The sequence below is a fragment of the Girardinichthys multiradiatus genome, chromosome 10 (genome assembly GCF_021462225.1).
Source record: "Girardinichthys multiradiatus isolate DD_20200921_A chromosome 10, DD_fGirMul_XY1, whole genome shotgun sequence".
NCBI classification, from domain to species: Eukaryota; Metazoa; Chordata; class Actinopteri; order Cyprinodontiformes; family Goodeidae; genus Girardinichthys; species Girardinichthys multiradiatus.
This window is the reverse complement of record NC_061803.1, coordinates 4,726,865-4,750,517: the sequence shown is the minus strand read 5'-3', so window position 1 is coordinate 4,750,517 and position 23,653 is coordinate 4,726,865. Positions and strand designations below refer to the sequence as shown.

At 39.8% G+C, this 23,653-nt stretch overlaps 2 protein-coding genes across 3 annotated transcripts; both read right to left on the bottom strand.

Annotated features, from left to right (window-relative positions):
• Window positions 1-84: 84 nt before the first annotated feature.
• LOC124875691 lies at window positions 85-10,721 on the bottom strand. 2 transcript variants are annotated; one of them, XM_047377996.1, is made up of 9 exons: window positions 10,557-10,721; window positions 6,370-9,101; window positions 6,213-6,252; window positions 5,200-5,313; window positions 4,505-4,594; window positions 3,266-3,388; window positions 3,060-3,173; window positions 729-800; window positions 85-593 (listed from the first exon to the last, which is right to left on the bottom strand). In XM_047377996.1, the coding sequence occupies exons 2-9, from the start codon at window positions 8,962-8,964 to the stop codon at window positions 559-561; spliced, it is 3,183 nt and encodes a 1,060-aa protein (XP_047233952.1). In that variant the 5' UTR covers window positions 8,965-9,101; window positions 10,557-10,721; the 3' UTR covers window positions 85-558. The 2 variants fall into 2 exon arrangements, with proteins under 2 accessions (XP_047233952.1, XP_047233951.1); XM_047377995.1 differs by having other exon boundaries at window positions 5,173-5,313; window positions 10,557-10,720.
• A 1,158-nt stretch (window positions 10,722-11,879) lies between these two features.
• Window positions 11,880-21,695, bottom strand: si:ch211-136m16.8. Its single transcript, XM_047376255.1, has 6 exons — window positions 20,352-21,695; window positions 12,828-16,730; window positions 12,549-12,744; window positions 12,361-12,440; window positions 12,187-12,284; window positions 11,880-12,082 (listed from the first exon to the last, which is right to left on the bottom strand). The coding sequence occupies exons 1-6, from the start codon at window positions 20,409-20,411 to the stop codon at window positions 12,022-12,024; spliced, it is 4,398 nt and encodes a 1,465-aa protein (XP_047232211.1). The 5' UTR covers window positions 20,412-21,695; the 3' UTR covers window positions 11,880-12,021.
• Window positions 21,696-23,653: the final 1,958 nt, after the last annotated feature.

Here is a 23,653-nt window from a genome sequence, read left to right as displayed (position 1 = left end):
TTATGACTGAAAAAAAAAAAAAAATGTATACCTTTTCATTCAACTTGAAATAAAATGTGACAAATATATACACCTCTTTCAGTATTTCAGTGTTGGCAATACATGCAGCTCCATGGAAGATTTTATTTTGAGTTTTCAAAACATATAAAGATTAACAGCACAATATTACAGATAAATACCCAGTTTGAAAGGTCAAAGTTGCTGATTGACACACTACACTTACAAGAAAAGTTCAAATGTTGGCAGTCCTTTAAAAGCAAACAGATTAAAAGCCAAAAAGCATTGTGTCCTTCAGTTAATCATGAAACTTTAATCTTGTCATGCATTTCAGCTGTTTTACCTGTAGACGAGAGTCCATGCTACACTGAAAAGCTGAAAACATTCAGCACAGATGTGCCGTTAAAGACAAACATGCTATGGAGTAAACCTGCATTACACTCATGTTCCAAAAATAAAATATCTTTACTGTAGGTTTTTTAAAGTAAAATTATAACACTCTCCGTAATTTGTTCTTTAAGTATTTACACAACATTTAGTATCTTAAAATTATGGGAGTCTTCAGCAGTCCACTGGAGTTTTATACTTAAGAAGCTCTGGAGAAAGAAAAAACAGGAAGAGATCTTTGTGTCAATAATAAAACATAAAAAAACCTATAATTTATGACTCCGATGATTAAAATCTCACATAAGGCAAAAAATACAATGCAGAATAAAATAACCACACGATACCTTCCTTCAGCCTCTGTATTTCTTCTGATTGCAGTCTGATTTTCTCCCCAAGCACACTACATTTGGCGCAACCTGCAATCAAGTTAAAAGGAACGAAGGAAAAATGTGTTTCTGGCAGAACTTTAGGCCATGTACTGATTTATTTGGGAACATAAGAGTTCTCTGTGCTTTACTATTTTTATATTTCAAAATAAACAAAGTGTGAATTTATGGCAGATCTTTGTACAGTTAACAGACTTTAAATATGAAACTAAAAGAAAGAAGGAAAAGACACAAGCAAGGAAGGAAGCACAGAAGAAGCAAGGAAAGAAGGACAAAATGTTGGAAAGGACACAAGTATGTAAGATATGAAGAATACATGAAAAAACAAGGAAGGAAATACGAAGCACACCATGAAGGAAGTGATGCAGGGCAGCAGGAAGGAAAGTAGAAAAAAAAGGAACAAAAGGACAAAACATTCAGATAAAGGAATAGGAAAGTCTGAAAATACAAATTTGTTCAGAATTTTATTTTGTTTTTCTTTTCCTTTCCAAAACTACAAATACCCTGGCAGCGTGGTCAATACTCCAGACTGAATAGTTTCTTATACTATTTGGGTGATGTATCTCCCCCCTCAGCTCTCAAATAGATATTTGTATTATAATATAGTTATTAATCCTATATGAAAAGGTTTCTAGAAGCACTGTATGGAGGAAAGTGTATAAAATATCCTGGCTTTCTATACTAACTGCCTAGAAGTGGCAGTGGAAATCTCATCATCGTAATTAAAAAGAAATCCATTCATCCACACTTGCCTGTGCTTCAAAATGTTAGGACAGGTCCCTTATTGAAGTTTTTGCAGAGTGGGACAGCTTTGTTTGGGTGATGCTGAGTTCAGAGGCTTTGGTCTTTAACATTACACACTTCTCTGATGGATCTACAAGTTTAACAGCTTCACCCAGCAGCAAGTTTCTAGATAAACAGCTTAAAAGCAGAGAGAAAGAGCATACATGTAGCAGCAGCACATCACAGCCAGGGTTACGCAGTATTAGGGCCGCCCCCCAAAAACCTCAGAAATTTCTAGAATTATTTCACATATTTACAAGAACAAAAACATGGTCATTCTCTGATGGCGAAAGTCATACATTCGCAAGAAAAAAAAGGAGAACTTTAAATGATTAAAGGCGAAAATTTATATTAAAATTAGGATATTCTCTGACACTGTCATCTAAGAAATTTGTAAGAAATAAAACTCAGGTTTACTGAGATTATAAAGTCAAACATCTGTGACTAAAAATGTCAGAAGTCCTCTTAGGTGTGCAAGTGTAAGCGTTGAATCCAGGCTCTTTTCCGGAATGACCTCTCCTGGGTGCAGGCTCGATGCAGCCATGTTGCATCGCCGTCTCAGGTGAGTATTCCTGACCCGTGCAAGGCGTTCATGGCGAGTGTGAACCCGGGAGAGGTCGTTCTGACACAGGAAGAGCTCAGATTCACTGCTTACACTTTGGAAAATATCCAGATATGCATCCCCTGATTTTACCACTTCGATCTTAGAGGATTTCTGGCTATTTTTGTCGCAAATGTTTGACTTTACAATCTCAGTAAACCTCTGAGTTATTTTGTCATGCAAATTTCTAACTTCACAATGTCAGAATGTCTTGGTTTTAATATCGTAAATTTATACGTCTTTAATCATGGACAACAGGATATCCAATTTTTTTTTATAGTAAGTACCGTATGTGATAATCAGAAATTTCTGAGTTTTTTGGCTGAAATGTACTCCTCCATGGCCACATTTTTCTTTGATCTACAATGGCCATAGGACTCCGTTGTAGAACTCCAGTAGCAATATGGCAGGCGTGAGAGCCCTGCAGAGGATAGTGAGGGGAGCTGAGAAGGTCATTGGAATGTCCCTACCCTCTGTCTCAGTCCTGCTGCTGCAACATTGTCAGAGACTTTTCTAACTGCTGCAACTGGACAAAGGGCCCTGCGACCTCAAAAGTAAAACCGCACAGCTACACAGCTTTCTGTCGAGCTGTTAAAATGCATCAAGCATGATATATTATTGCACTTCTTTAATCTTCCTGGTGTTTTTATCCATTTCATTTCTTTCACCAATCCATAGAATTATTTGAGAAAAATATCTTGTGTTTTGTTCAGCATTTGCTTCCCCATGGAATGGCAATAAAGTGATTTAATATTTGATATTAAAGACCTGATCTACAGAAATCTACAGAAGAGGCAATGACAACAAAACAGAAATGTTTACAGTAGAGGTGTGGATGGAGGAACTGGTTTTAGTTATTCTCATGAGGTCTATGCAGCGGCCTGAAGTATAGCTGGCCATCTTACCGTGGATTTGGGGTTTAGCTAGATGAGCTCTCTGGTTTGCTCCAGGAGGTCTCAGGCTTCTCCCTCTGCTGCTCGCGTCACAAGATGTTACGGTTTTAGCCGTGCTTGCTGGCACTGCAGCATCAGAAAGTTAGTGCAGAGAAACACATCAAAAAAGACTAAATCTACGTGATGCATCAGAACCACGTGACACAGTTGTTACAGACCAGTTTTGGAGGTTCTATCAGGTGCAGCTCTTTGGCTGGTTATTGGCTGTTTGGACATTTTGACCCCGGTTGCAGAATCACAGGCAGATGCTGGAGCTTCAGTGTTGCTGGATGGAAGTGTATCTAAAAGGATTAGAGATAACAGGGGGATGAAGCTTTAACTTATAAGTCTCAGTTGTTTAGAGGATGTAAAACATGCTGCTGAATTCTGTTTATAGGATTTTCACAGAACTTTTGTTGACTACTAGCTAGCCAGTTTTTTCTCTAAGCTACAGTATCTTATCACTAGGTAAAGACTGGTTGGCTGCATCAAGGTGTTAGAAAACGTAATGTTTTAAAACACCAACGATTTTGACCCATTTACCAGCTATAAGCAGCAGAATCCAGGGTTTCTACAAATAAACTAGTTGGGCTTTATCTGTTTTGTTCTACAAATTATAAAACATTGTTGAATATTTCACTGTTTTTTGTCATTTGAACAAATATGGATCAGTTCTGAACTAAAATATTTAGACACATCTGGATGGGATTATCCTGGATGCAATACAGATCATTTTAATCCCAGTTTTCAGAAAAAAAAACAAACGTACAAAAGGTAAAAAAATTAGGAATCCTAAATGTTTGTTTGTCATCCAAACCAAACTCAGTTAAAGAACCTTGTGTCTAGTTTAAACCTCAACAGTAAATGATTTAACAGACAAAAGGAAGCAGTACAACAGCCCTTTGTACATTTTTCGACGAGTTTCTTTGTGTTATTATCTCAAAGATCAATATTAATCATCCAAGTCAGGAATGGGGAAACTTAAAATGATCAAATTTTTTATATAAATTCAATGCAAAAAGTGCTTCTTTTATTCAGATTTTTAGCTTTCAGATAATGGAATAAAATAAATTGGGTTTATTTCCATATTTAGAGTTGGAAAATGATCAAACTACACATTTAAAGATTCTGTAGACCCTGAGAATGACAAAAAGGAATAAGGTTGTCTGGAATAAGCACATTAAATCTACTGAATTAGGTTAATATTCTATATTTCTGCTTAAGAATCAGAATAAATAAATGTCATAAATATCATTATTATAGCTGCAGTAATGAACTTGTCAGAAGATCTTTGCTGTTCTGTTTAAAATGACACATTTTTTATTTATGCCCTCAAACTGTAGCATTTCTACTCAAGGTTGTCATACCAGCCCCTTCATAAATATTAGAACATGCTGTTGCTTCACTTCCATATTTACCAGTCCTCTTCCTCTTCGACACAGGCAAAGCTTCTCCCTTAGTTAGAGGATGCTTTTTTCCTTGAGCATGCTTTGTGACGGCGCTGGGAGCTAGACGAAGAACACAGAACAGACTGTAATTAGTGAGGAAGAACGCGGGTAAATTCATCAGTCATTTCTAAGGACAGCCGCTTCTCAATGATTATTATATTCAGAGGATAGAGATTTTAAAACAGTTAACATGTAAATAAAGCCCATTTTAGCATGCTTAGGCTGACAGTTGGTTATAATCAAACTATTTTTGGTTAAATGTGAGATTTTAATGAAACAAGGAGCAAAAACTTTGATGAAAACCTCAGGTTTTAGTTTAGATGTATTTAACACTAGTTGACCTGGAGATTACTAGTCTGATCAAGTCAGAAAAACATCGTCCAGTTTTGATAAGTAGCTAATCCACTGGTGCATCTCATTGAAATTGACCTAGCAGCAGGGTTTTAGTGTAAAAAATCCACACAACTGTACTCTGCGAGCTGGTTGTGTCAGAGGAAGCAATCTTTGAAATATCAGAAGGTCATTAGAGAGTCTGGCTGTTCCCCTTCCCTTTTTTGGTTGCTATCAAACTTTAGTGTGTTTGTTTGGTTTCTAAGCAGAACACAGGAAGCATGCAGCCTGACTACGTTTGACCAAACCTGTAGCTCCGCTGAGTTTTTCCGTACTTGAAGAGGCAGCTGTATTGATCCGTGGTCTTAGACCCAGTGAAGCTCCGGGGAGGCCAACAGGAAGACCACTCGGCTGAGGTCTCTGCAAGCCAGAGATGGGCAGCTTGGAGGCTGAAAGCGTCACAGGGAAACATTGAACTGAAAAGTGTTTATTGAACGTTTCCACATTTTGTCACATTACAACAAACATCAGCGTAATTTATTGGGAGGTTATAGACCAACGTAACGTAATGTATGACTGTTAAGCAGCAGCATAAGAATGCATGGTTTTTACAAATAAAAAATCCTAAAAAGGGCAGTGTGCATTTGTATTCACTCCCCTTTACTCTGGTAGCCATAAATAAAAGGCAGAGCAACTACTGCCTTCAGAGCTTACATAATTAGTGAATGGTCCACCTGCGTCTACTTTACTCTCAGCATGAATCCAACAGGGTTAGATGCTAAAACAATATCCCAAGCTTTAAAACATCTCCCAGTGCTCCGTTCAATCCGGCATCTGAACATGGAGAGAGGATGGACCAACTGGAGGCCTACCTAGACCTAAACTGGCCAAGCAGACCATCAATCAGCCAAGGAACCAAGGTAGCTCTGGAGGAGTTGCAGAGATCCACAGCATAAGTGGGAGAATCTTAATAATGCCTGTTAGGCCACATGTACCACATGTCTGTCTTATTAACCCTACTAGACTGTCTTTATCATTGTTGTTGACATTTTCTGTATCTCCATAAATTATTTAAATTGTTTTACTGCCCAGCTCTACTCCCAACACACTTTTCCCGCTTTTTATTCGTGAAACATTTGGAAAAACATAAATCATTTCCTGTACATTTCACAATTACGCCATATTTTGTGATGGTCTTTCACATAAATACTATTATAGCATTAGACTGCACATAACCGGAAATAAAAATAGAAAAAACTTCCCGCAGGGAAACTAAATGAATAGTTTTGTTGAATAAAAGTTTTAATCTGTGGAAGATTTTCTGAAAACAAGAACCATCCCAGCTCACCTAAAGATCGCAGATTGTAACAGCTTGATGTTGAGGCTTTCTAAAAACACAAGAACACAGGATGTTACCATCCAGATGTATATACAACAGACAAATCCATAAAAACAACTCAGTTTATGTGATTACATTTGACCAAATCACCCTCCCATGTTCTTACCGCCTGTTGCTCCTCTGAAGCAGCAGCACTTCTCACTGGTTCTCCTTCGGTTCTGTGACTTCTCACAGGCAGGCCCGTCGCCACTGCTGCTGGATTGCCCTTCAGCAGATGGGAGGCGGCGGTTTTAGAAGGAAGGTAAATGTATTTAGCAGCAGACTGCTTGAAGAAAGTTTTACGATCACAGATGATGTTTGATGGCATTGTGTGAGATGGCCTATTAGGAGGTTCTCCATACAGTTTTTTCTGCACCGTCAGGACTTTGCCCGCCTCTTGCTTGTTTTCAAAGTTGAAGACTTTACCGCTTGGCATGGGCGTAGACGTGGTCAAGCACTCGGCTCTTAAATCTAAAGTCTCATCTAAATCAAATGAGCGAGCTTTGATGGTTATTGTATCGGAGCTTTGATGGTTGGAGAGGTCAGAAAGGCTGTCAGTCACAGGCAGTCCTGCTTGTAAAAGATCTTTGCTTTCACATCCACCGCTTCCATTAGCTGGCTCTACAGCAGGATTGCCTTCAAATGTCCTGTTTGGGCTTCCATCCTTCTTTGCATCTGGCTCTGCACTCTCATTTTTTTGGACCTTTGATGAGTGGTCTTTAGAACAGTCCTCTTTAAGTGTAGTGGTTGAATTTGATGCTGTGGGAGCAGAGGCATTACCCAAGGTGCTTTGGTGACTGTCACTTAAGATCATTTCTGACAAAGTTATTGTGCTGTTTTGCTGTGAGGCAGGTTTACAATCAAACGTATCGTTCCCATGACCAAGGGAAGCAGGAGTTCTCTCAAAGGAACCGATTTGGGTTTTGGATTGTTGAAGAGGATCCTTGTCAAAAGTGGCATTCTGCCCTTTGGAGCATGTCCTTTCCTTTTCACCTGAGCAGCTTTGATTTATGACAGAACTTTGCTGATCGCTGCTCTCTCCTACATCTTTTGGGTTGCTTTCATTAGCTGTTGGAAGATCCAGAGTCTCATTATTATGGCAGGAAACTGGGCCGGGGATGTTAATGTCAGAGGGAACACTCGCAACAGAGGGCTGCTCGACAGTAAACGTGCCGTTTGTAGACACGTCTGATTTTAGGCTTTGTTGTGACTCCTCGCTGGTTGACTTGGTGTCACAGCTGGTCGGCAGCTCTTCAGTCTTTGCTTCTACAGAATCAGGCTTTTCTTTGGGTTCAGGCTGCAACTCAGGGAAGGATTTGTCCGTGTCAGAGGAAGACAAGTGTGCAGTCTGAGCAGAAACGTCGCTACAGGGGTTTATTTCACGTGTAATATTAATAGCTTGGGAACAGAGTGCGTCCTCATCTGAATCCTGACATTGCTCCACTTTTTGTCCACCGGTCTCTGATTCTGGGCTTTGTTGTGACCCCTTGTTGGATACCTTTGTGTCACAGCTGGCCTGCAGCCCATCCATGTCAGCGTCTACAGAATCAGGCTTTTCTCTGGGTTCGGGATAAAACTCAGGGATGGACCTGTCTATGCTGGAGGAAGAGATGCCGGCACCCTGAGCACAGGTGTCACCAGATGAGTTTAGGTCATGAGTAACATTTATAACTCGGGTGCCATTGTCTGAATTTTGAGATTTCTCCACTTTTTGATCACTCGTCTCTGATGTACACCTGCTGTTTTCCAAAGTGCTACCCATGGTAACATCTTGGGTTACGTCTAAGGATGCTTTGATTAAGCTTTGCCTTGCACACTGGACAGAATCCACACTTGTGCTGGACACTTCGTCATTTGTGACTGTGGCTGCCATAATTTGCTCGCTATGGTCAGAAGCAGCTCGGCTGGCTTTCATATGACCGGCAGGTGCAACAACTGGTGTGATGTCCATAGAGGACTTTTGGCTAACTGGAGAGAGCCCCGAGTCTTGTGAAATATCTAGGAGAGTAATTTCTTGAAAGTAATTATCAATAATCTCTCGGGATGAAAGAGCACTCTCAAAGGATTCAGCTGCCGTGAAACGAGGGTCTGTGGCCGGCGGTGGCAATTCAGGAGAGCTTTTTTTGTGATCTCCAGCACTTGTCTGGATGTGTGTCTTTTTACCATACAGCTGAGGTGTTGCAGGTGGGCATTCAGGAAGGACAGAATCATTCGTGGTCAGCTGCATCATTGAATCTGCAGTAAGTTCAGAAAGAGTCATTTCCGGAAAGCATTCATCATTGATCATAGAGAAATCCTCACCACCAATAAGTTTCCTTGATTCTCCCGTTGATTTTTGACACTTTGCAGCAGGAAAACTAAAAGGAACTGTGAAATTTGGACTATTCTGATGTTTAAAAGGCTCTGGAGACGAAATTCTATTCCCAATATTTAGGTATTGTAAGATTGGGCTTAGAGCAGACTGGACACCAGACAACCGTGTCTTTGCCTGGCCCTCACTGTTTTTCTTTGGAGCAGGAGTGGAAAAGACATGGACGTCAAAAACATTCACATTATATTCTCCTAACTCTGAGGTGAAAATCTCTGATTCATTCAGTGCTGCATTTTCTAGCTTTGAAGAGTCAACTACATTAGGACCTCTAGGTGGAATATTTTCACAGCATTCATCTGTCTGTGGATCCTCTTGGATGTATGAAGCCTGAGTTGTTGTGTTATTGGCCATGAGAGAATGACTCTTGTTTTGCTTTGATGAAAACTAAAAACAGGACTCTTCTTCTTCTTCTTAAATAACAGGATCTGATACTAGAAACGCCTTAAGAACATCTTCAAAGTTTTCTCAAGACTTTTAAAGCAGGCAGTCTGGGGATAAGAAGAAAATCAATAAAAAAAACAAGTTTTTAGTTCACAATTCCCAAATAACATTTAATCACACAATTCCACACCTTTAATGAATAAAAGAAATTACTGATTCTTCTGTTTGTTAAGCTGCTTTAATTTCTTATCCTCTGTTTCATCTGAATTAAGACCAGTCAGTATTTATATATTTACAATAAAAGGTCATGGCAAGCAGGTCTCAGCTGAACGGTCAGCAAAAAAAGCTGCTTAGAAGATGTGCTTGATAGGCTAGAATATTTCAGGCGCCATGCATTCAAATTCAGCTTGCTAATGAAATATTTGGCCACACGTATGGACTTCCATTGTCCTTTTATGCCAGTACATGAGAGAGCTTAGTAGGCAAAATCATAAGTCCAGGGAGGGTTGTGATAAAAGAGAAGAGAGCAAAATATGGAACAGTCGCAATCAATTTTAACATCTCAGTATTACAACATCATGGTTCCCTAACATTGTGAGAACATTTAGTCAGTTTTAGCCAAGTGAGAAATGACTTCTGACCAGCAACAACTTTCAGAGCAAGACGCTCCGTAGTCAACATTTAGTACTTTAGGTGTCTTTGTTCTTCAGAGGTGGTGCTCCTGGTGGAGCAGAGCTATAAACGCCATGGATGCAAGTCACATGCAATGCCTCCAGCAACTTAGGCCTACTAGAACATGCTTGCCCCCCCCCCCCCCCCCCCCCAAAAAAAAAATAACAATCAAACTTCAGATCCCACATAAAAAAATTGGCAGACTTAAAAAATGTACTTATCTCAGCCCAATAATATAAAAATAAGGGCTGTGGAAAATCTGCCATGAGATGCCCTGGTTTTTAAATATCAGTGTCAGCCATGGAAAAACACAAAGTTTAACCCCCTCCAAGGGTCATATTATGCTGGGGGTGTGGTATGAACACCAAACTTTAAACTTTGTGGGCCAACCAGTTGACCAGCATAGCTACAGACATGGGTCCGTTCTCATTGCATGTGGTCTCAAATAAAACGTTTTGTTTAATTGATTTTATTTAATGTCCTGTAGGACTAGTCTGTAAACAGGCTTTTGTTTTCTTTTTCCCACATATTTAACTAGATCTGGTGAAAAATGAGATTCCAAACGCTTTCTAAAAAAACAAGGACAATGAAATATTTAGCTTTTGATCATTTAAAGTTACACGAGATGGTGTGGCAGAAAGAGTACAATCCCGAAAACCAGTAGCCTTCATGAGATTTACAGCACCATCAAAATAACACGACGCTTTTAAACCGATGACCAGACTGAACTGTGAACTCTATAAAAGTATGACAGTACGATAAAAAAAAGTACAATATTAGCTTCAATGCAGCGAAAACGCTGAAAAGTAACTAAACGTATACAGTTACGCAGTTGCTAATGCTTGGTTACTGCGACTAGATGAACGAAAAATGTGCTTAAGAGAGCTTACCTTGGAGAAGTAAGGTCTAATTTATGTTTCAGGAAGTATTTTAACAAACCCTCTTTAGTTTTAGGGCAATAACGGAAACATTAGACCACTTTGTTGTCAGAAAGAATGACACAATCTATTAAATCAACACAAGCGTTGCAGCGCCAGCCTAATTTAAAACTGTCCGTTTCATCATTGGATAATACCGACCAATCACAGCCCGAGGCTTCTTCTTCGTGAGTTTATTATTCGACAGAGCACTTTATCGCCATCTACCAACGGAATAGTTTTATAAAGAGGAGATTGACATGAACGTTTCCAAAGCCAAAATTAATAAATATATAAAAGAGCAGATACAGAACAAGCACCCCTATTTTACGTCAACGCTGCCGCCATATTGTGAGTGGCATGTTTGGTTAAAACATAATTAAGTACACTTGCTAAGCCTTGAACCCTAACCCCCTAAGTAGTAAGCAGTGTCAAGACCTTCAGCAATGATCATACATCCTCAAAATATTAACACAAGTAACCCATACAATAATTTAAATTATTAGATACAGCTTTTAATTTCCTTGAACAATTTTGCTTCAGAGATTAATAAAAATAACTATCTTTCTTTGTTATGCCTTGTTCCATACAAGCCTGAGCCACCCCTTACTGTTACTAATATTATTGCTACTAGTACAGATAATAATAATAACAATTATTATTGCAAATCTTATACTTACAACAACCAGAGTACTAACCTTAAGACCAAAATTTAGGGGCGTTACATTTGCCTCTTGTAAATACATTAATATATGTTACTAAAACTAAATTATATGAAGTGGTTCAGTATGTTTTTCAGAAGTAAATTAAGGCAACTTCAAGTGCTTTTTCTTATTTTGATCTGCATATTTTGTTAATTTGCTTCCTCTGTGATCACCATTTGTACTATAATGAATTTATATTCTTAATTCATTGAAAGAAATTATATTTTATTATTTCTTTTATTTGAAAAACAATGTTTTTCAAAGTTATTTGTATTGATTCCCAACTCAAATCTTCTCCCGACATGGCGGACACTTGTCGAATTGTTCCATTATCTACCAATGGCTAACCCTCTCTTAATAAAGATGCGTATTCCATCAGCAGAGTCAGCACTTCCACAGAATAACAAGGTGTGTCAGATTCTGTGACCTGTGAACTTGCATTTAATGTTTTTTTTATAGGTGCAAAAATTCACTCTCCCATTCCTAATTCAGTTTTTTAGACTCGTGAGAGTCTAAAAAACTAGGACAGTCTAAACAACAAAAGTAGCGAAGAGCAGAAAATGACAGTTTGCATGAAAGAAACTACACCTCCTTGTTCAGTTATGCTTTATTATAAAAGCTAAATACCAGAAAAATTGATAGGATAAAAATCTCATCACTGCTTTTAGTTTGACAAAAGACAAAAACAGAGCAATAATTATATTAAGGGATTCACAGAAAGCATTCATATTTTTTCACTCTTTGGGAGTTTTCTTCAGCTTGGTCCTGAGTTCAGACATAAGTGGATTTCCAAATCTGTGGAGACAAGAAAGAATAGAATATGAAACGTTCCTGATGTTTTAAGGTTGCTGAAAACAAGTGTTGGATTTTGTTGGAAAATTTTGTCGCTTTTGTTTTACCCTGGTTGTCCCGGGGGCATCCATTTAGGTCTCTGTGGTGCTTCATCCTTTTTGCCAGCCTCACTTTTCCCATCCTCTTCCTTTTTCTCCTGAGCCTCCTTTTGATTTAGTGTAAAACTGGATTTAACTTAACCAACATAAAGATAAATAGTAATGTATGGATTAATCCAATACCTGTGATTGTGTTTCCGGGTTATCTTCATCTTTTATGGGTCGTTGTGTCTTCTTTAACACAGGAAAACCAGCTCCAAGCCCTGAATCCAAACATTTATATACACATATATATATATATATAAATATATTTAAATGATTCAAAAATGACTGAAAAAGGGTACTGATGTGCTGCAGAGAAACAGACCTACCAGGGAGTTTGATCCCCATCCCCAAGCCGCCTAAAGGCACACCTAAAGGAACTTTTCCAGGCACATGTGATGGAGGAGTTGGATCCACAGACGGCTTATTAATTAAGGAGCGGGGGTCTGCGGGTGGTCTAGCACGAGGGTTCTTCACAGCAATGCGAGACCTTTGCATTGCAAAATCAAACATGGGGCCATCGACCTGCAAGAACAAAATCATTTTACTCTGTACTTCATCTACACTTCAGAAAACTGTGATGTTTTTGGTTTGATCTGAAACAATACCTCACTCTGATCTTCTTCCAACTCAGTCCTGCTTGGGGCTGGAAATGATTTGGTGAGTTCTTCTGAGGATCTTTGCTCTGGTGCAATCAGGGAGAATTTCTGCTTCTCACATTCAGTCTGAGGTTCTCCTCCAGAAGGTGATTCACTTCCCTCCTCTGAAAAAGCCTCTAAGTCCTCCTTGTGTTGTCCTGATTCAGAAGGTTGGATCTGATCTGAGAAGTCGGACACTGCTGCTTTGAGAAGCTCATCATGAGCTTCTGTTGTCAGTGACGTAACATCTGCTTTTTCACACAATGTGTCTGTCTCAGCTTCTTCTTCTGGTTTTTCTTCATCTGGCTCTTCTTGAGATGTTCCACCTGTTTGTCTTGATTCTGGTGATGAAGCCACTGAATCAGGGCAGGACCTAATTTCACTGGATGCTCCATCCTCTCTCAGGTAAGACTGAACAGTTTCAACTGTTTCCTCAAACAATGCAGATTTAGAGTTAGGTGTTGAAAATTCACAGATATCTTCTGAATTCGATCCAGCACTAAGTATGCCATTTATTTCAGCGAGTAATCCAGGGTCTGCTGATTTAAGTAGCGGAGTCTCACTGAAAGGTTGGTCCAAATACTCCAGGGTTGTTAAGGAAGTTTCTGTCTCACTTGCTGATGCAGGTTCTTCTGAATTTGCCTCCATTAGTTCCTCTTTCTTCTTCTCTGATGATGTCTTGCCTGATTCTTCATTTGGTTGGTCCTTTTGCAGCAATGGCTCAGATAGGTCTTCTTCTCTAATCCTATCAGTGTCCTTTGACATAGCTGTCTCTATCCACAAATCAAGGATTTCTTCATCAATCACATCCTGATGTTCTCCTGCTGGATCTTCTGAGTATCTCTCTGCTGGTTGGGGCTCATGTTTTGTTTCCTCCACTGAGATCACAGAAAGACCTTCAAGTGTGGTCATATTTGATTCATCAGCTGTTTCTGTGTCCGCTGTTATCTCTGCCTCAGTCATCTGAGGTGCTCTGAGTGGAGCCTGATTGTTTGTCTCAAGATGTTGAGATAATTCAGATTGTCCTGTCAGATCAGCTGCCGTTCCCACTAGCTGGAGAGGTGTAATCTCATTTAAATCCAGAATTTCATGGTCCAGTTCCCCTTCATGAGTGCACCCTTGTTCTTCAGTGTCAAACCCCATCTCTAGAAGTTCAGCAGCACTTTCATCAAATAATTCAGGTTTGATATCTTCTGAGTGTTTTAAGTTTCCACAATCATCCTGTAAACTAAACATTTCTACAAGTTCTGGACCAAGGCTCATCTCTATGATCCTTTCTTCTTCACCCTTGAGGGATTCATCTGCAAAATCAACGCCCTCATCAGCTGCAGGAACTTCTCGTCTTTCACAGCCATCTTCGGCAGCTTCTTCAGACAGCCTGGTCATTTTGAATTCAACTGTTTCATCCCCATCCTGCAGCTCAGTTTCATCTGCTGAGTATGTCTCAAATTCGTCGTCCGGTTTTTTAATCTCCGTCTTCATTGAGGTATCAAGTAATTCAACCTCTTCTACCTCAGAAAAATTTTCTAACTCCAGATTTATGTTGTCACTTTTTGGCTTCTCTGGATCTTCTACAAATTGCAGTGCTCCAGTCTGTTGCTCCACAACCAAATCCAACTCGTCCTTGTTTTCCTCTGCGCTGCCTTGTCCTGTCAGGAAATATTCACCTCCTCCAGTGCCGCTGCTTTTAAAGCCCTCCACCTCTTCTGGTAAGTGAATGGTCTGAATTTCCTCTGAATTTCCCTCCTCTAAGAACCTTTGTAAGGTATTTTCATCTGACTCAAGTTCATTGTTGTGCTCAGGAACTGTCTCTGGAATTACCTTGTACACTTCAGTGCTGAGCTCGTGAGACAGGGCAGTCTGGCCTTCGATTAACCCCAGTGGAATATTGTTAAAGTCTCTGTTTATTTCCTGTGCAGACTCGCCTTCAGCTTTTACAGTAACTGGAGCGGTCGAACAAACTCTTTTCATGCAGCTCTCTTTGTCTGTGACTTCATTGAAAAGTCTCTCCTCCTCTGCCACCTCATAATCATCATCTGCTGACATTTCTTCCATGCTCACCTCTTTTTCTGTGGCAGTTTGCACATTCTCTTCTTTAAATGTAAACTCGGTTGTATCTGGCTCTGTTTTTTGCACATCCTTGTCGTTGTTTGTGACACTTTCAGTTGAAACATTTTCCTCTTGCCAAACATCTTCAATTGTCCTGCTCTGGTCCTGTTCTGACTCTTCTTCCATTGTCTGATAGTTTGAAGGTGTATTTAGATCTTCTTCAACGACCTTCATCTGGACGTTCTCATTAGTTAGCTCATCTTCTAACAACTCTTTGGAGACAGGGAGCTGAGTTTCTACATCTTTTGTTTCCTCATTTGAAGAGTTTTCATTGTCAGGGCTCAACTGTGATGCATCTTCACAGATGTTTGCATCGTCCAGCATCAATGCAACAGCTTCACCTTCACTTTGCTCTCCTGTCTTCCCGATAATGTCCACCACTTCACTAATGGTGAACTGTTTTATCTTACTTTCTTCCTCAGAGTCTTCTTCATTTTCTTCTCCAGTGTCTTCCTGGATTTCATTGCTGTCTTCATCCAAGTCTTCATTGGCTACATCAACTTTTGGAAAATCATCTATGCTCACTATGCTCACAGGCTCTTCCCCAGCACCAGCTTCTCCACCTCTTTTCTCCATCTCTTCACATATTGCCTCATTTTCTGAATTTTTTGATCCAGCATTACCTTGGTCTTCTACATTTTCAACCCCTTCTCTTCCTACACAGGTGTGCAACCTTTGAATTTCAGTTTTCTCAAGTCCAAGTTGATGTTCTGTCATGTCTTCAGTGATTAGGTGCTCTGCAAGGTCGCTTCCTGTTAAGCCAAACTGTTCCTCTCCTGTGCCATGATGCTCCTCGCTGCTTATAACACTTTGGGTTAAAACATCTTCCTCTTGGGTGGCATCTTTGACTACTCTGCTGCTCTTTTCCTGCTCTGGCTTTTCATGTGTCGCAGACCCTCTAGGTTCTTCCTCCTCAATGACAGCAACCTGGACCCTCTCATCCTCGGCCACACCTGACAGCTCTTTGCACACAAGGGGCTGAGTTTCTACTTGCTGTGTTCTTTCCTCTGAGTTTTCATTCGCAGAGCTCAGCTGTGAGGCATCTTCACAGATGTTTGCATCTCCCAGCATCACTGCTTTCATGTTTCTTTGTTCTTTCGTCTCTGTATCACTTTCCTCCTCCTCTTTTGGGATGCACTCTTTTATCTTGCTCTCTTCCTCCAAGCCTTCTTTGTTTTCCTCTCCATTATCTTCCTGAGTTGGCGTTGAGGTTTTTTCCACTTTTTGATGATCATCTAGTCTCCATGTGCTCACATACCCCTCTTCTTTAACACTTGAATCCATTTCATCAATCGCTCGCTCCTTTAACTGCATATGTCCTGATCCGCCAGTTGTACGTTGTGAGTCGTTTTCAGGCATCTCACCTTCCTCATATGTGTCACGCTTTTTGATCTCAGTTTTCTCTTGCCTGTCTTGAGCTGGCTTTGCATCTTCTGTGACCAGCTGCCCTGCATGGTCATTTCCTGCAAGACCGAACTGTTCCTCTGTCATGTCCTCTTTGCTCTCACGGTCTTCTCTAGGCTTCACATCAAAATCTGCGGTGCAACGCTCCCAGGCAACAACCGGTGAGGACGAGCTAAGAAGAGAAACAGTCGGAAGAGACAGTTCCTCGCTAGCTTCTTCTCCACAAATATCGATTCCCGTTTGGCCACAGTCAGGAGGCTCGCTGTCGACTCTGGATTCATGTAAGGAGTTTGGGTCATTGTTGGCTGTTTCAACTGGTTGTGGCCTCAGGAATCTGCTCACAGCTTCAGTTATGTAACACTGGGGAAGAGATGGGGAGAGTGTTATTTGTCTGAATGAGTCTGTTGTGCATGATTTGATGAAGTTAAATCATGAGCTGTCATAGTTAAACAGAGATAAAAGGGCACTTGGTTCCACTTGTGTAATTTTAGTATTACAGTGCACAAGGATGTTTACACAATACTGTTCCTGCAGCTTTACAGGCAGATTATTAAAGGCCCTTTCCTGTTTTAGAACCACAATACCTCCAACAATACCTGAAGAGGCCTTCTCTGATTACTGATTTAATAACTCTGGGAAAAACTCATCTTACTCACGTGAGATTAAGGATGTGTTGTAAAAATATATGCATACTGTCATGATGGGATTGCAAAACACAATATTTACAGTACTGTGCGAAAGTCAATCCTCATTCTTTCAAAATTTGCTCCCAAACAAGGCAGATTCCTTTCTTTCTTTCTTTGAAGTTGTCTTGAGGTATATTTCTCCAGACTTTCTAAAGATCTTTCTAAGCTTTTCTTTGGACCATGGCAGATTTTTTTTGTGCAGATTTTCAGGCCAGTATCTTAATGTGTTGTCTGTTAGGCCACTTTACTCTGACCTACGAATCAATTAGGCATAGTAAGACTCCTAAACCCAGAGGATGAACCACTGTAAAGTCCACAATAAACCACTTAAAGAATCAGGTTTAAATTGGATCTTTAGGCATTTTAACTACAGGAGTGAGCCACCTTATTGCATCTTTTGGTGAATCAAGGCATCGACTGTTACCAGTTTCAATGCGCTTCAAGATTTGAAAAGGTTTTGGTTAAAAAACAACTCTAAAAACTCCCATTTTGTGCCTATGGTTAGAGGTTCTTTTAATAAGGCAGAGAAAATACCGGACTGACTAGTTTTCTTTGGCTGCATGGAGCATAGAGTAGTGCAGGGCTCCCCCTCTACCCCCAACATATTGCTGTTCACTGCCACCAGCAGTCTGAAGATAGGCTACCACACTTTTTCATCACAATAAAGAAAATGTCTATTTGGAAATATTTCCAGTTGATAAAAACACAAGCAGTTAAGGTGCAGAAAGACTTATTAAAATAAGGCTATTTTAAACTACAGTTAGCAAGCTACAAGAGGCATGTCTGTTAAGCAGCAGACTGCAGGCTGGGTACCTGGGCAGACAACCAGGCTGGTTAACCAACTCATATCAGCTTGTTATATTCACACAGCTACTCTATAAAGAGCAGAAAAGCAAAAAGGTTAAATGCTCAACAATAATAAACAACAATAAATGTCATAGAAAACTGCATAGTTGCAATAATGAATAAGATTGATTATTTAATTAAATTCAATTAAATTCAGTTTTATTTATATAGCGCCGATTCACAACACACTTTGCAAAGTCAGTTCAATCGAATCATACAGATTTCAAGTCAGGTACATATATTCTGATTAATGCTAACTATCAAACAGTTCAGTCAGATTCATTTATTATTCAAATTGGTCAAAAAGTTTTCTATCTGAGGAAACCTAGCAGATTGCATCCAGTCAGTGACTTGCAGCATTCACTCCTCCTGGATGAGCATGTAGAGACAGTGGACAGTCACTTGCATTGACTTTGCAGCAATCAGCTTATCCAATAGTACTTCTATAGGAAAGAAAAGTGAAACATTAATGGTTATAGCTGCTTTATAGGCTTCATCTAGGAGAGAAAGACAGCTAAGCAAATTACCTCTGCGCCAGTTTTCAAGTCTAGAATATGAAAGAGAGCACATATAGTTAGTCACAGTAGAAGCTCAGCCAGTAGCTATGTCTAGGGTTAAACACTGAAAGACAGGGCCAAGTGGACCATCTGTTGAAGGTGAGCATTAAGTTGTTGGTAGCAGCAGCTTGGCCAATGTCCCCCTCCAGGAGGGTGCCACAGCTAAACACAGAGCCAGGCCAGATGTAGCTTCTGTTTAAGATGCAGGGATAACAATAGCTGCTTCTCCGTTTAAAACAAAAGCAATTAGATTATTTGTAATGCATTTTTGTGTAAGAATTCTTATCATAAATACCATGAAAGCATGATCATTTTTATTCAGTTAGCATACTGTCAGAGTCACATATCAATCCTTTCCAAGTTAAATCTGAAAATCTGAATTAAAAAAAACTAATCTAAATAATACTAAAGATAACTCGGTTTAATTTGTATAAAAAAGTATTTTAGCAATAAGGTGATCTATAAAGAACTAGCAGTTTAAATCTTACAGTGGAGAGTAGTAGGTTTACAGTGGATTATCGAGTGAAGAATGGTCACCTCAATTATGTGTTCAGTGGCGCCACCAAGTGGGGCACCGGGGAAAGCAATGGACACGGCTTTAAATGTTTATTTCAAGATTTTTTCCAAACCAGTAAGAAACAGATGCAAAAAAACAAGTATAGTGTACTACAAAATAAAACAAAAATTCCTAACTATACTAATGATGAATTGGAAAGGGGTGACTCAGTAGGAAGAGTAGTCGTCTTGCAATCAGAAGGTTGTGGGTTCAATTTCAGCTTCCTCGTGCCATATGTCGATCTGCCCCTGGGCAAGGCACTTAACCTCTAGTTGCCTACCAATCCGTGTATCGGTGTATGGATGTGTGAGCGTTAGTGAGTGCGTCTGGGTGAATGTGGCTCTAGTGTAAAGCACTTTGAGTGGTCTGACTGGTAAGGCGCTAAACAAGTTCACACCATTTACTCCCACTCCACATTTCCATTCGTTAAAAAAATTATATGATTGCTGCCAGTTACAGCTTAGTAACTAAATCTTCACTGTCATATCAACATAGCATCGCACATCAATAATAATATACATTAAAAAAGAATCAACATATTCTGGTTATTATAACCACATTATACAAATATACATTACAGTCAGACTGTCAATAACCATGTATTATGAACCATGTATTGCCAGAAACTATTTCTTTATATCTTGATTTAAACTGATGAATATTTGGACATTGCTTAAGCTGCGATCCCAATCGTTTGGGATCCTAATCGATCCCAAGTGTGACGAAACAAGGAATGGACTGAAAATGTTGATGTTTATGAATAGACGTGACACTGGTTCATGCCTTGAGCTTATCTGCCATTTTATCCCTGAATCCTCCATAGGTCAGAGTTTATTGGCTTAAGAAACAAGGAAGCAATCTTAGAAAAATGTTCAGAAAAAAGCTGCCAAAAGCCAAAGAAAAAGGCTGAAAGACCTTTAGGAGAAGCATTTTTATCACAGTGGCAGAAACGTGCTTCCATGTTTTTTCTCCCATCATACTTTACAACTATAGGCTGCACCTTTACCCCAGTTTTGTATCCCCTTAAAGTTTGAACAGAGCAAGTGTGTGGAGAAACTTAAAGGCACAGAACAAATCATTAATTTTGAAATAAAAGAAAAAATGGGGAAAGTGTGCGAGGATGTAAGGTAATGACCAAATATAATCGCACAGACGAGGAGAGGAGGGGAGGAGTAGAAAACAGGGGGGCCATGCATGTAGGATGAATGTGTGTCACTGAGTATGACAAATAGATAACAGGAAGAGAATGCTGAAACGTTTATGCTCATGTCGCAACTCTAAACTTTAAAGTTAAAGTTCTGTAAAAAGTAAAGCTTAAAATGATTCAGCTGCTCACCCAGACTGACACCAGGGTCCTCTCCACCCGGGCAAAGGGATTGTCGGGGTCCGGGTCCATCTTTGCCCTCCTTCCTTGTTTAACACTTTACCATTTAAATGAGCGAACCAGAACAGCGCATCAGTTTAAATCCTCCTCAGTGTGGTGACCAGAAGCTTCATCAGAAAGCTGCGTCCAGACGCTCCTGGCTCTGCACGGATCTCTTCTCTCTCCTGGTGTTTGTCCGACCTTATGATCAGGAAGAGTCTGATCCCAGCCCAGCGGCGCGTCTAGCCGATGCGCTGCGGAGTTTGCGGATGTAAACAGCGCGTCTTTGACAGGTCAGACCACTAAAATGTCTGTGATGAGTTGCTGAGCTGCAGTGAGAAATGCAGTTTTAAAATAACGTTAAACCTGGGCAGTCATGGTGAGGAAACACCCACAGGACCAGTGCATGAATTAAAGTGCTCTGTTGTTGCAGTGTTTCAGAGAAGCGCACTTGTTTTATTATATGTTTAGGCTAAATTTTTCAACTTGAAAAGAAGCTTGTAAAAGTTAGGAATTAGAGAAGTGGCTCAAGGCAATGATTGCACAGGCTTTATCAGCAACAGGTTATTCTCTAACCGCAGCCTAAAACACATTTCCTTTACTTCTACTTCTGTTTCTGTCACTGCATGACGAGAAGTGACTAAAACAGAAGTTAAGAATCTTATTTCAAATACAGAGCGATGAAAAGTTAGTTGCCCCCTTAAAGATGTCTTCTGTTTTTGCTTTATTGTGAATGTTAAATGTTTCAGTTCAGCGAAACAAATTTTAGTTTTACACAAAAGATAACATGAATATGATTTCATTTGTGAAGGAAAACGTCAAACAAACCAACCAACCCAGCACCTAATCCCAAACACCTCCCTCTCACTACCCCTGGCAGCAACACCTTACATCACTGGTTTACTTTGCAGAATTGTTTTAATTCAGTCCTTCCTGAGGGTTTTTCAAGAATGAATGGCCTGTTTAAGGTCATGCCACAGTATCTCAAATAAATTTAGGTCTGTACTTTGACTAGGACTCTCCAAAACCTTAATTTTGCTGTTTTAGTTGAGTAATTTAGAGGTTGTCGTGATGGTGTGCTTCAAATCATTGTCCTGCTATAAAACCTAACAGTGCTGAAGCTTCAGGTTGAGAACTGATGGCTGGACATACACCCAGGAGAGAGCAGAATTCATGGTCATGAAAGTTCAAAGCAGCCCCACAGCATCACTCACCACCACCGTGTTTGACTGTTGTTATGATAATCTTTGTCTGAACAGCTTTGCTAGTTTATTGCCCGATGTGATGGGATGCACACCTTCCAAAAAGTTCCACTTTTGTCTCATCTTTCCACAGAAAATTTTCCTAAGCATCAAGAATTGTTTTTTGGGTTTGTGTTCTGCTTTTTTTTTTGCAGTGTTTTGTTCTCAGAACCCACCCCAATGGATGCCCTTTCGGATACCCAGTCTCTCCTTATTTTTCAAACATAAACTTTGACATTAAGGGAGCCAAGTGATGGCTTTGGTGCTTTAGATGTTGTTTTGGATTCTCTGTTGACCTCCAGGATGAGTCATTGGTGTGCTCTTGGAGGAATTTTGGTAGGTCAGCCACTCCGGTTCCATGTTTTCTCCATGTGGATAATGAATCTCCTCACTGTGGTTCTCTGGAACCCCAAAGCCTTAAAATGCCTTGCAACCTTTTCCAGGCTGATAGATGTCAGTGACTTTGTTTTCTCATCACTTTTACACTTCCTTAGATCGAGGCATGAAGTGTTGCTTTTAGAAATCATTTAGCTTACGTCATGTTGTCAGATTTCTTGATTGTATAGGTCTGGAAGTATCATTTAATTATCCTGTGTCTGGCAAATAGCTTCAGCAAGTCAAACAGCTAAAAGGGTTAAGGAGAACTGCCATTAGTGTTTTTTTGTTTTCTCAAAGCCGTGGGCTGCTGAAACCACTGGTAGCGTGACCTGTTTCCACTAAAGCTTAGCTGATTATATGAAAGAAAAACAGAATTTATGTTGCATCAGCACTGATTTCCTTGAGAATGTGCTTTATTTTCACAGTGACCTTGAATAAAATCAACAGTTTCACAGTATAACAGTATTTACACTAAAATTTAAAACCACAGCCTGAAATATTTCCAGAAAACCCAATTTTTAATTCCTTTAACTGATGGAAGAATGCAGAAACCGTCTTTCAGCCAGCTGATGGTCGCGTGCAGCAAAAAAGAGGGAGGGTCAGCTCTGCATTAGTCTATGCTACAAAAAGACATGAAAAAACTCCACCCAAAGAACAGTATGATATAAAATATAACTGGTTTTGAAAATGTAACGCTTTATTGGTTGCCATTATTTAGTCTGTCCTGTGTTCGTCCATCACTGTGAACAGGACAGGTCCAATCTACAATGAACAGTTAGGTCTGCAGAGAGGATGTGACCTTCTCTTCATCCAGGACTAGGGTCAGGAAAAGGGCAGCTAACATCTCTGCAGACCCCGACATATTCCTGGACACAGACTATTTACTGTAGACTTTTACCTTCAGGTCGGCGTTACAGATCGCTGCTGGCAAGAATCAGCCACCACAGAGACAATTTTATTCCCCAGGCTGTCTCTGATGAACTTTTAACAGTCAGAGTGCCCAGAACCATACCAGGTATATCCACACTAATTAAATCTTGTCTTTCTGTTTTGTAAAAACACTCAATATATACATTTAGAAAGCAAACAACATTTTATTTTCCAACTATTTTTATATATTTAAACTTAAAAAGTCTTCATTGAGAGCAAAGTGGAACCGAAGTAAAATTCCTTGTTTGTGTGCTGATTGTGATTAAAACCTTGGTGTTCCCTGATACTGGTAACCAGTCCATACCTCGCTGACAGCAAAGCCCCGATTCTCACATTTCAACTCCACAGCGTCATCATTTATTGCTTCATTGCCTGCAGTTTTCCAGTTTAAATTGCAAAAGGGCAACTCACAACAAGATGATGTAATCAATATTTTTAGACATATTCCCGTCACATTCAGTGGCATTTAATAAAATAATAAAATAAGGGATTCATATGACATAGGTGTTTGTGGTTTTGGTGTGTCTTTGTGCGGATCCTTCTAGTAAATAAAGACACTGCAACTAGTACCAATGCACAGAGCAACGAGCTGTTCCTCGTGTGGTCAATGCCCAAAAAATACAGAAGTATATTTCAAAACAAGAACTAATTTTGTCAGTTCACAATAACAGCTTTGAGTTTTGCACATTATTTTAAATGGTACAGAGCTGCTGTAACTTTGGGTGT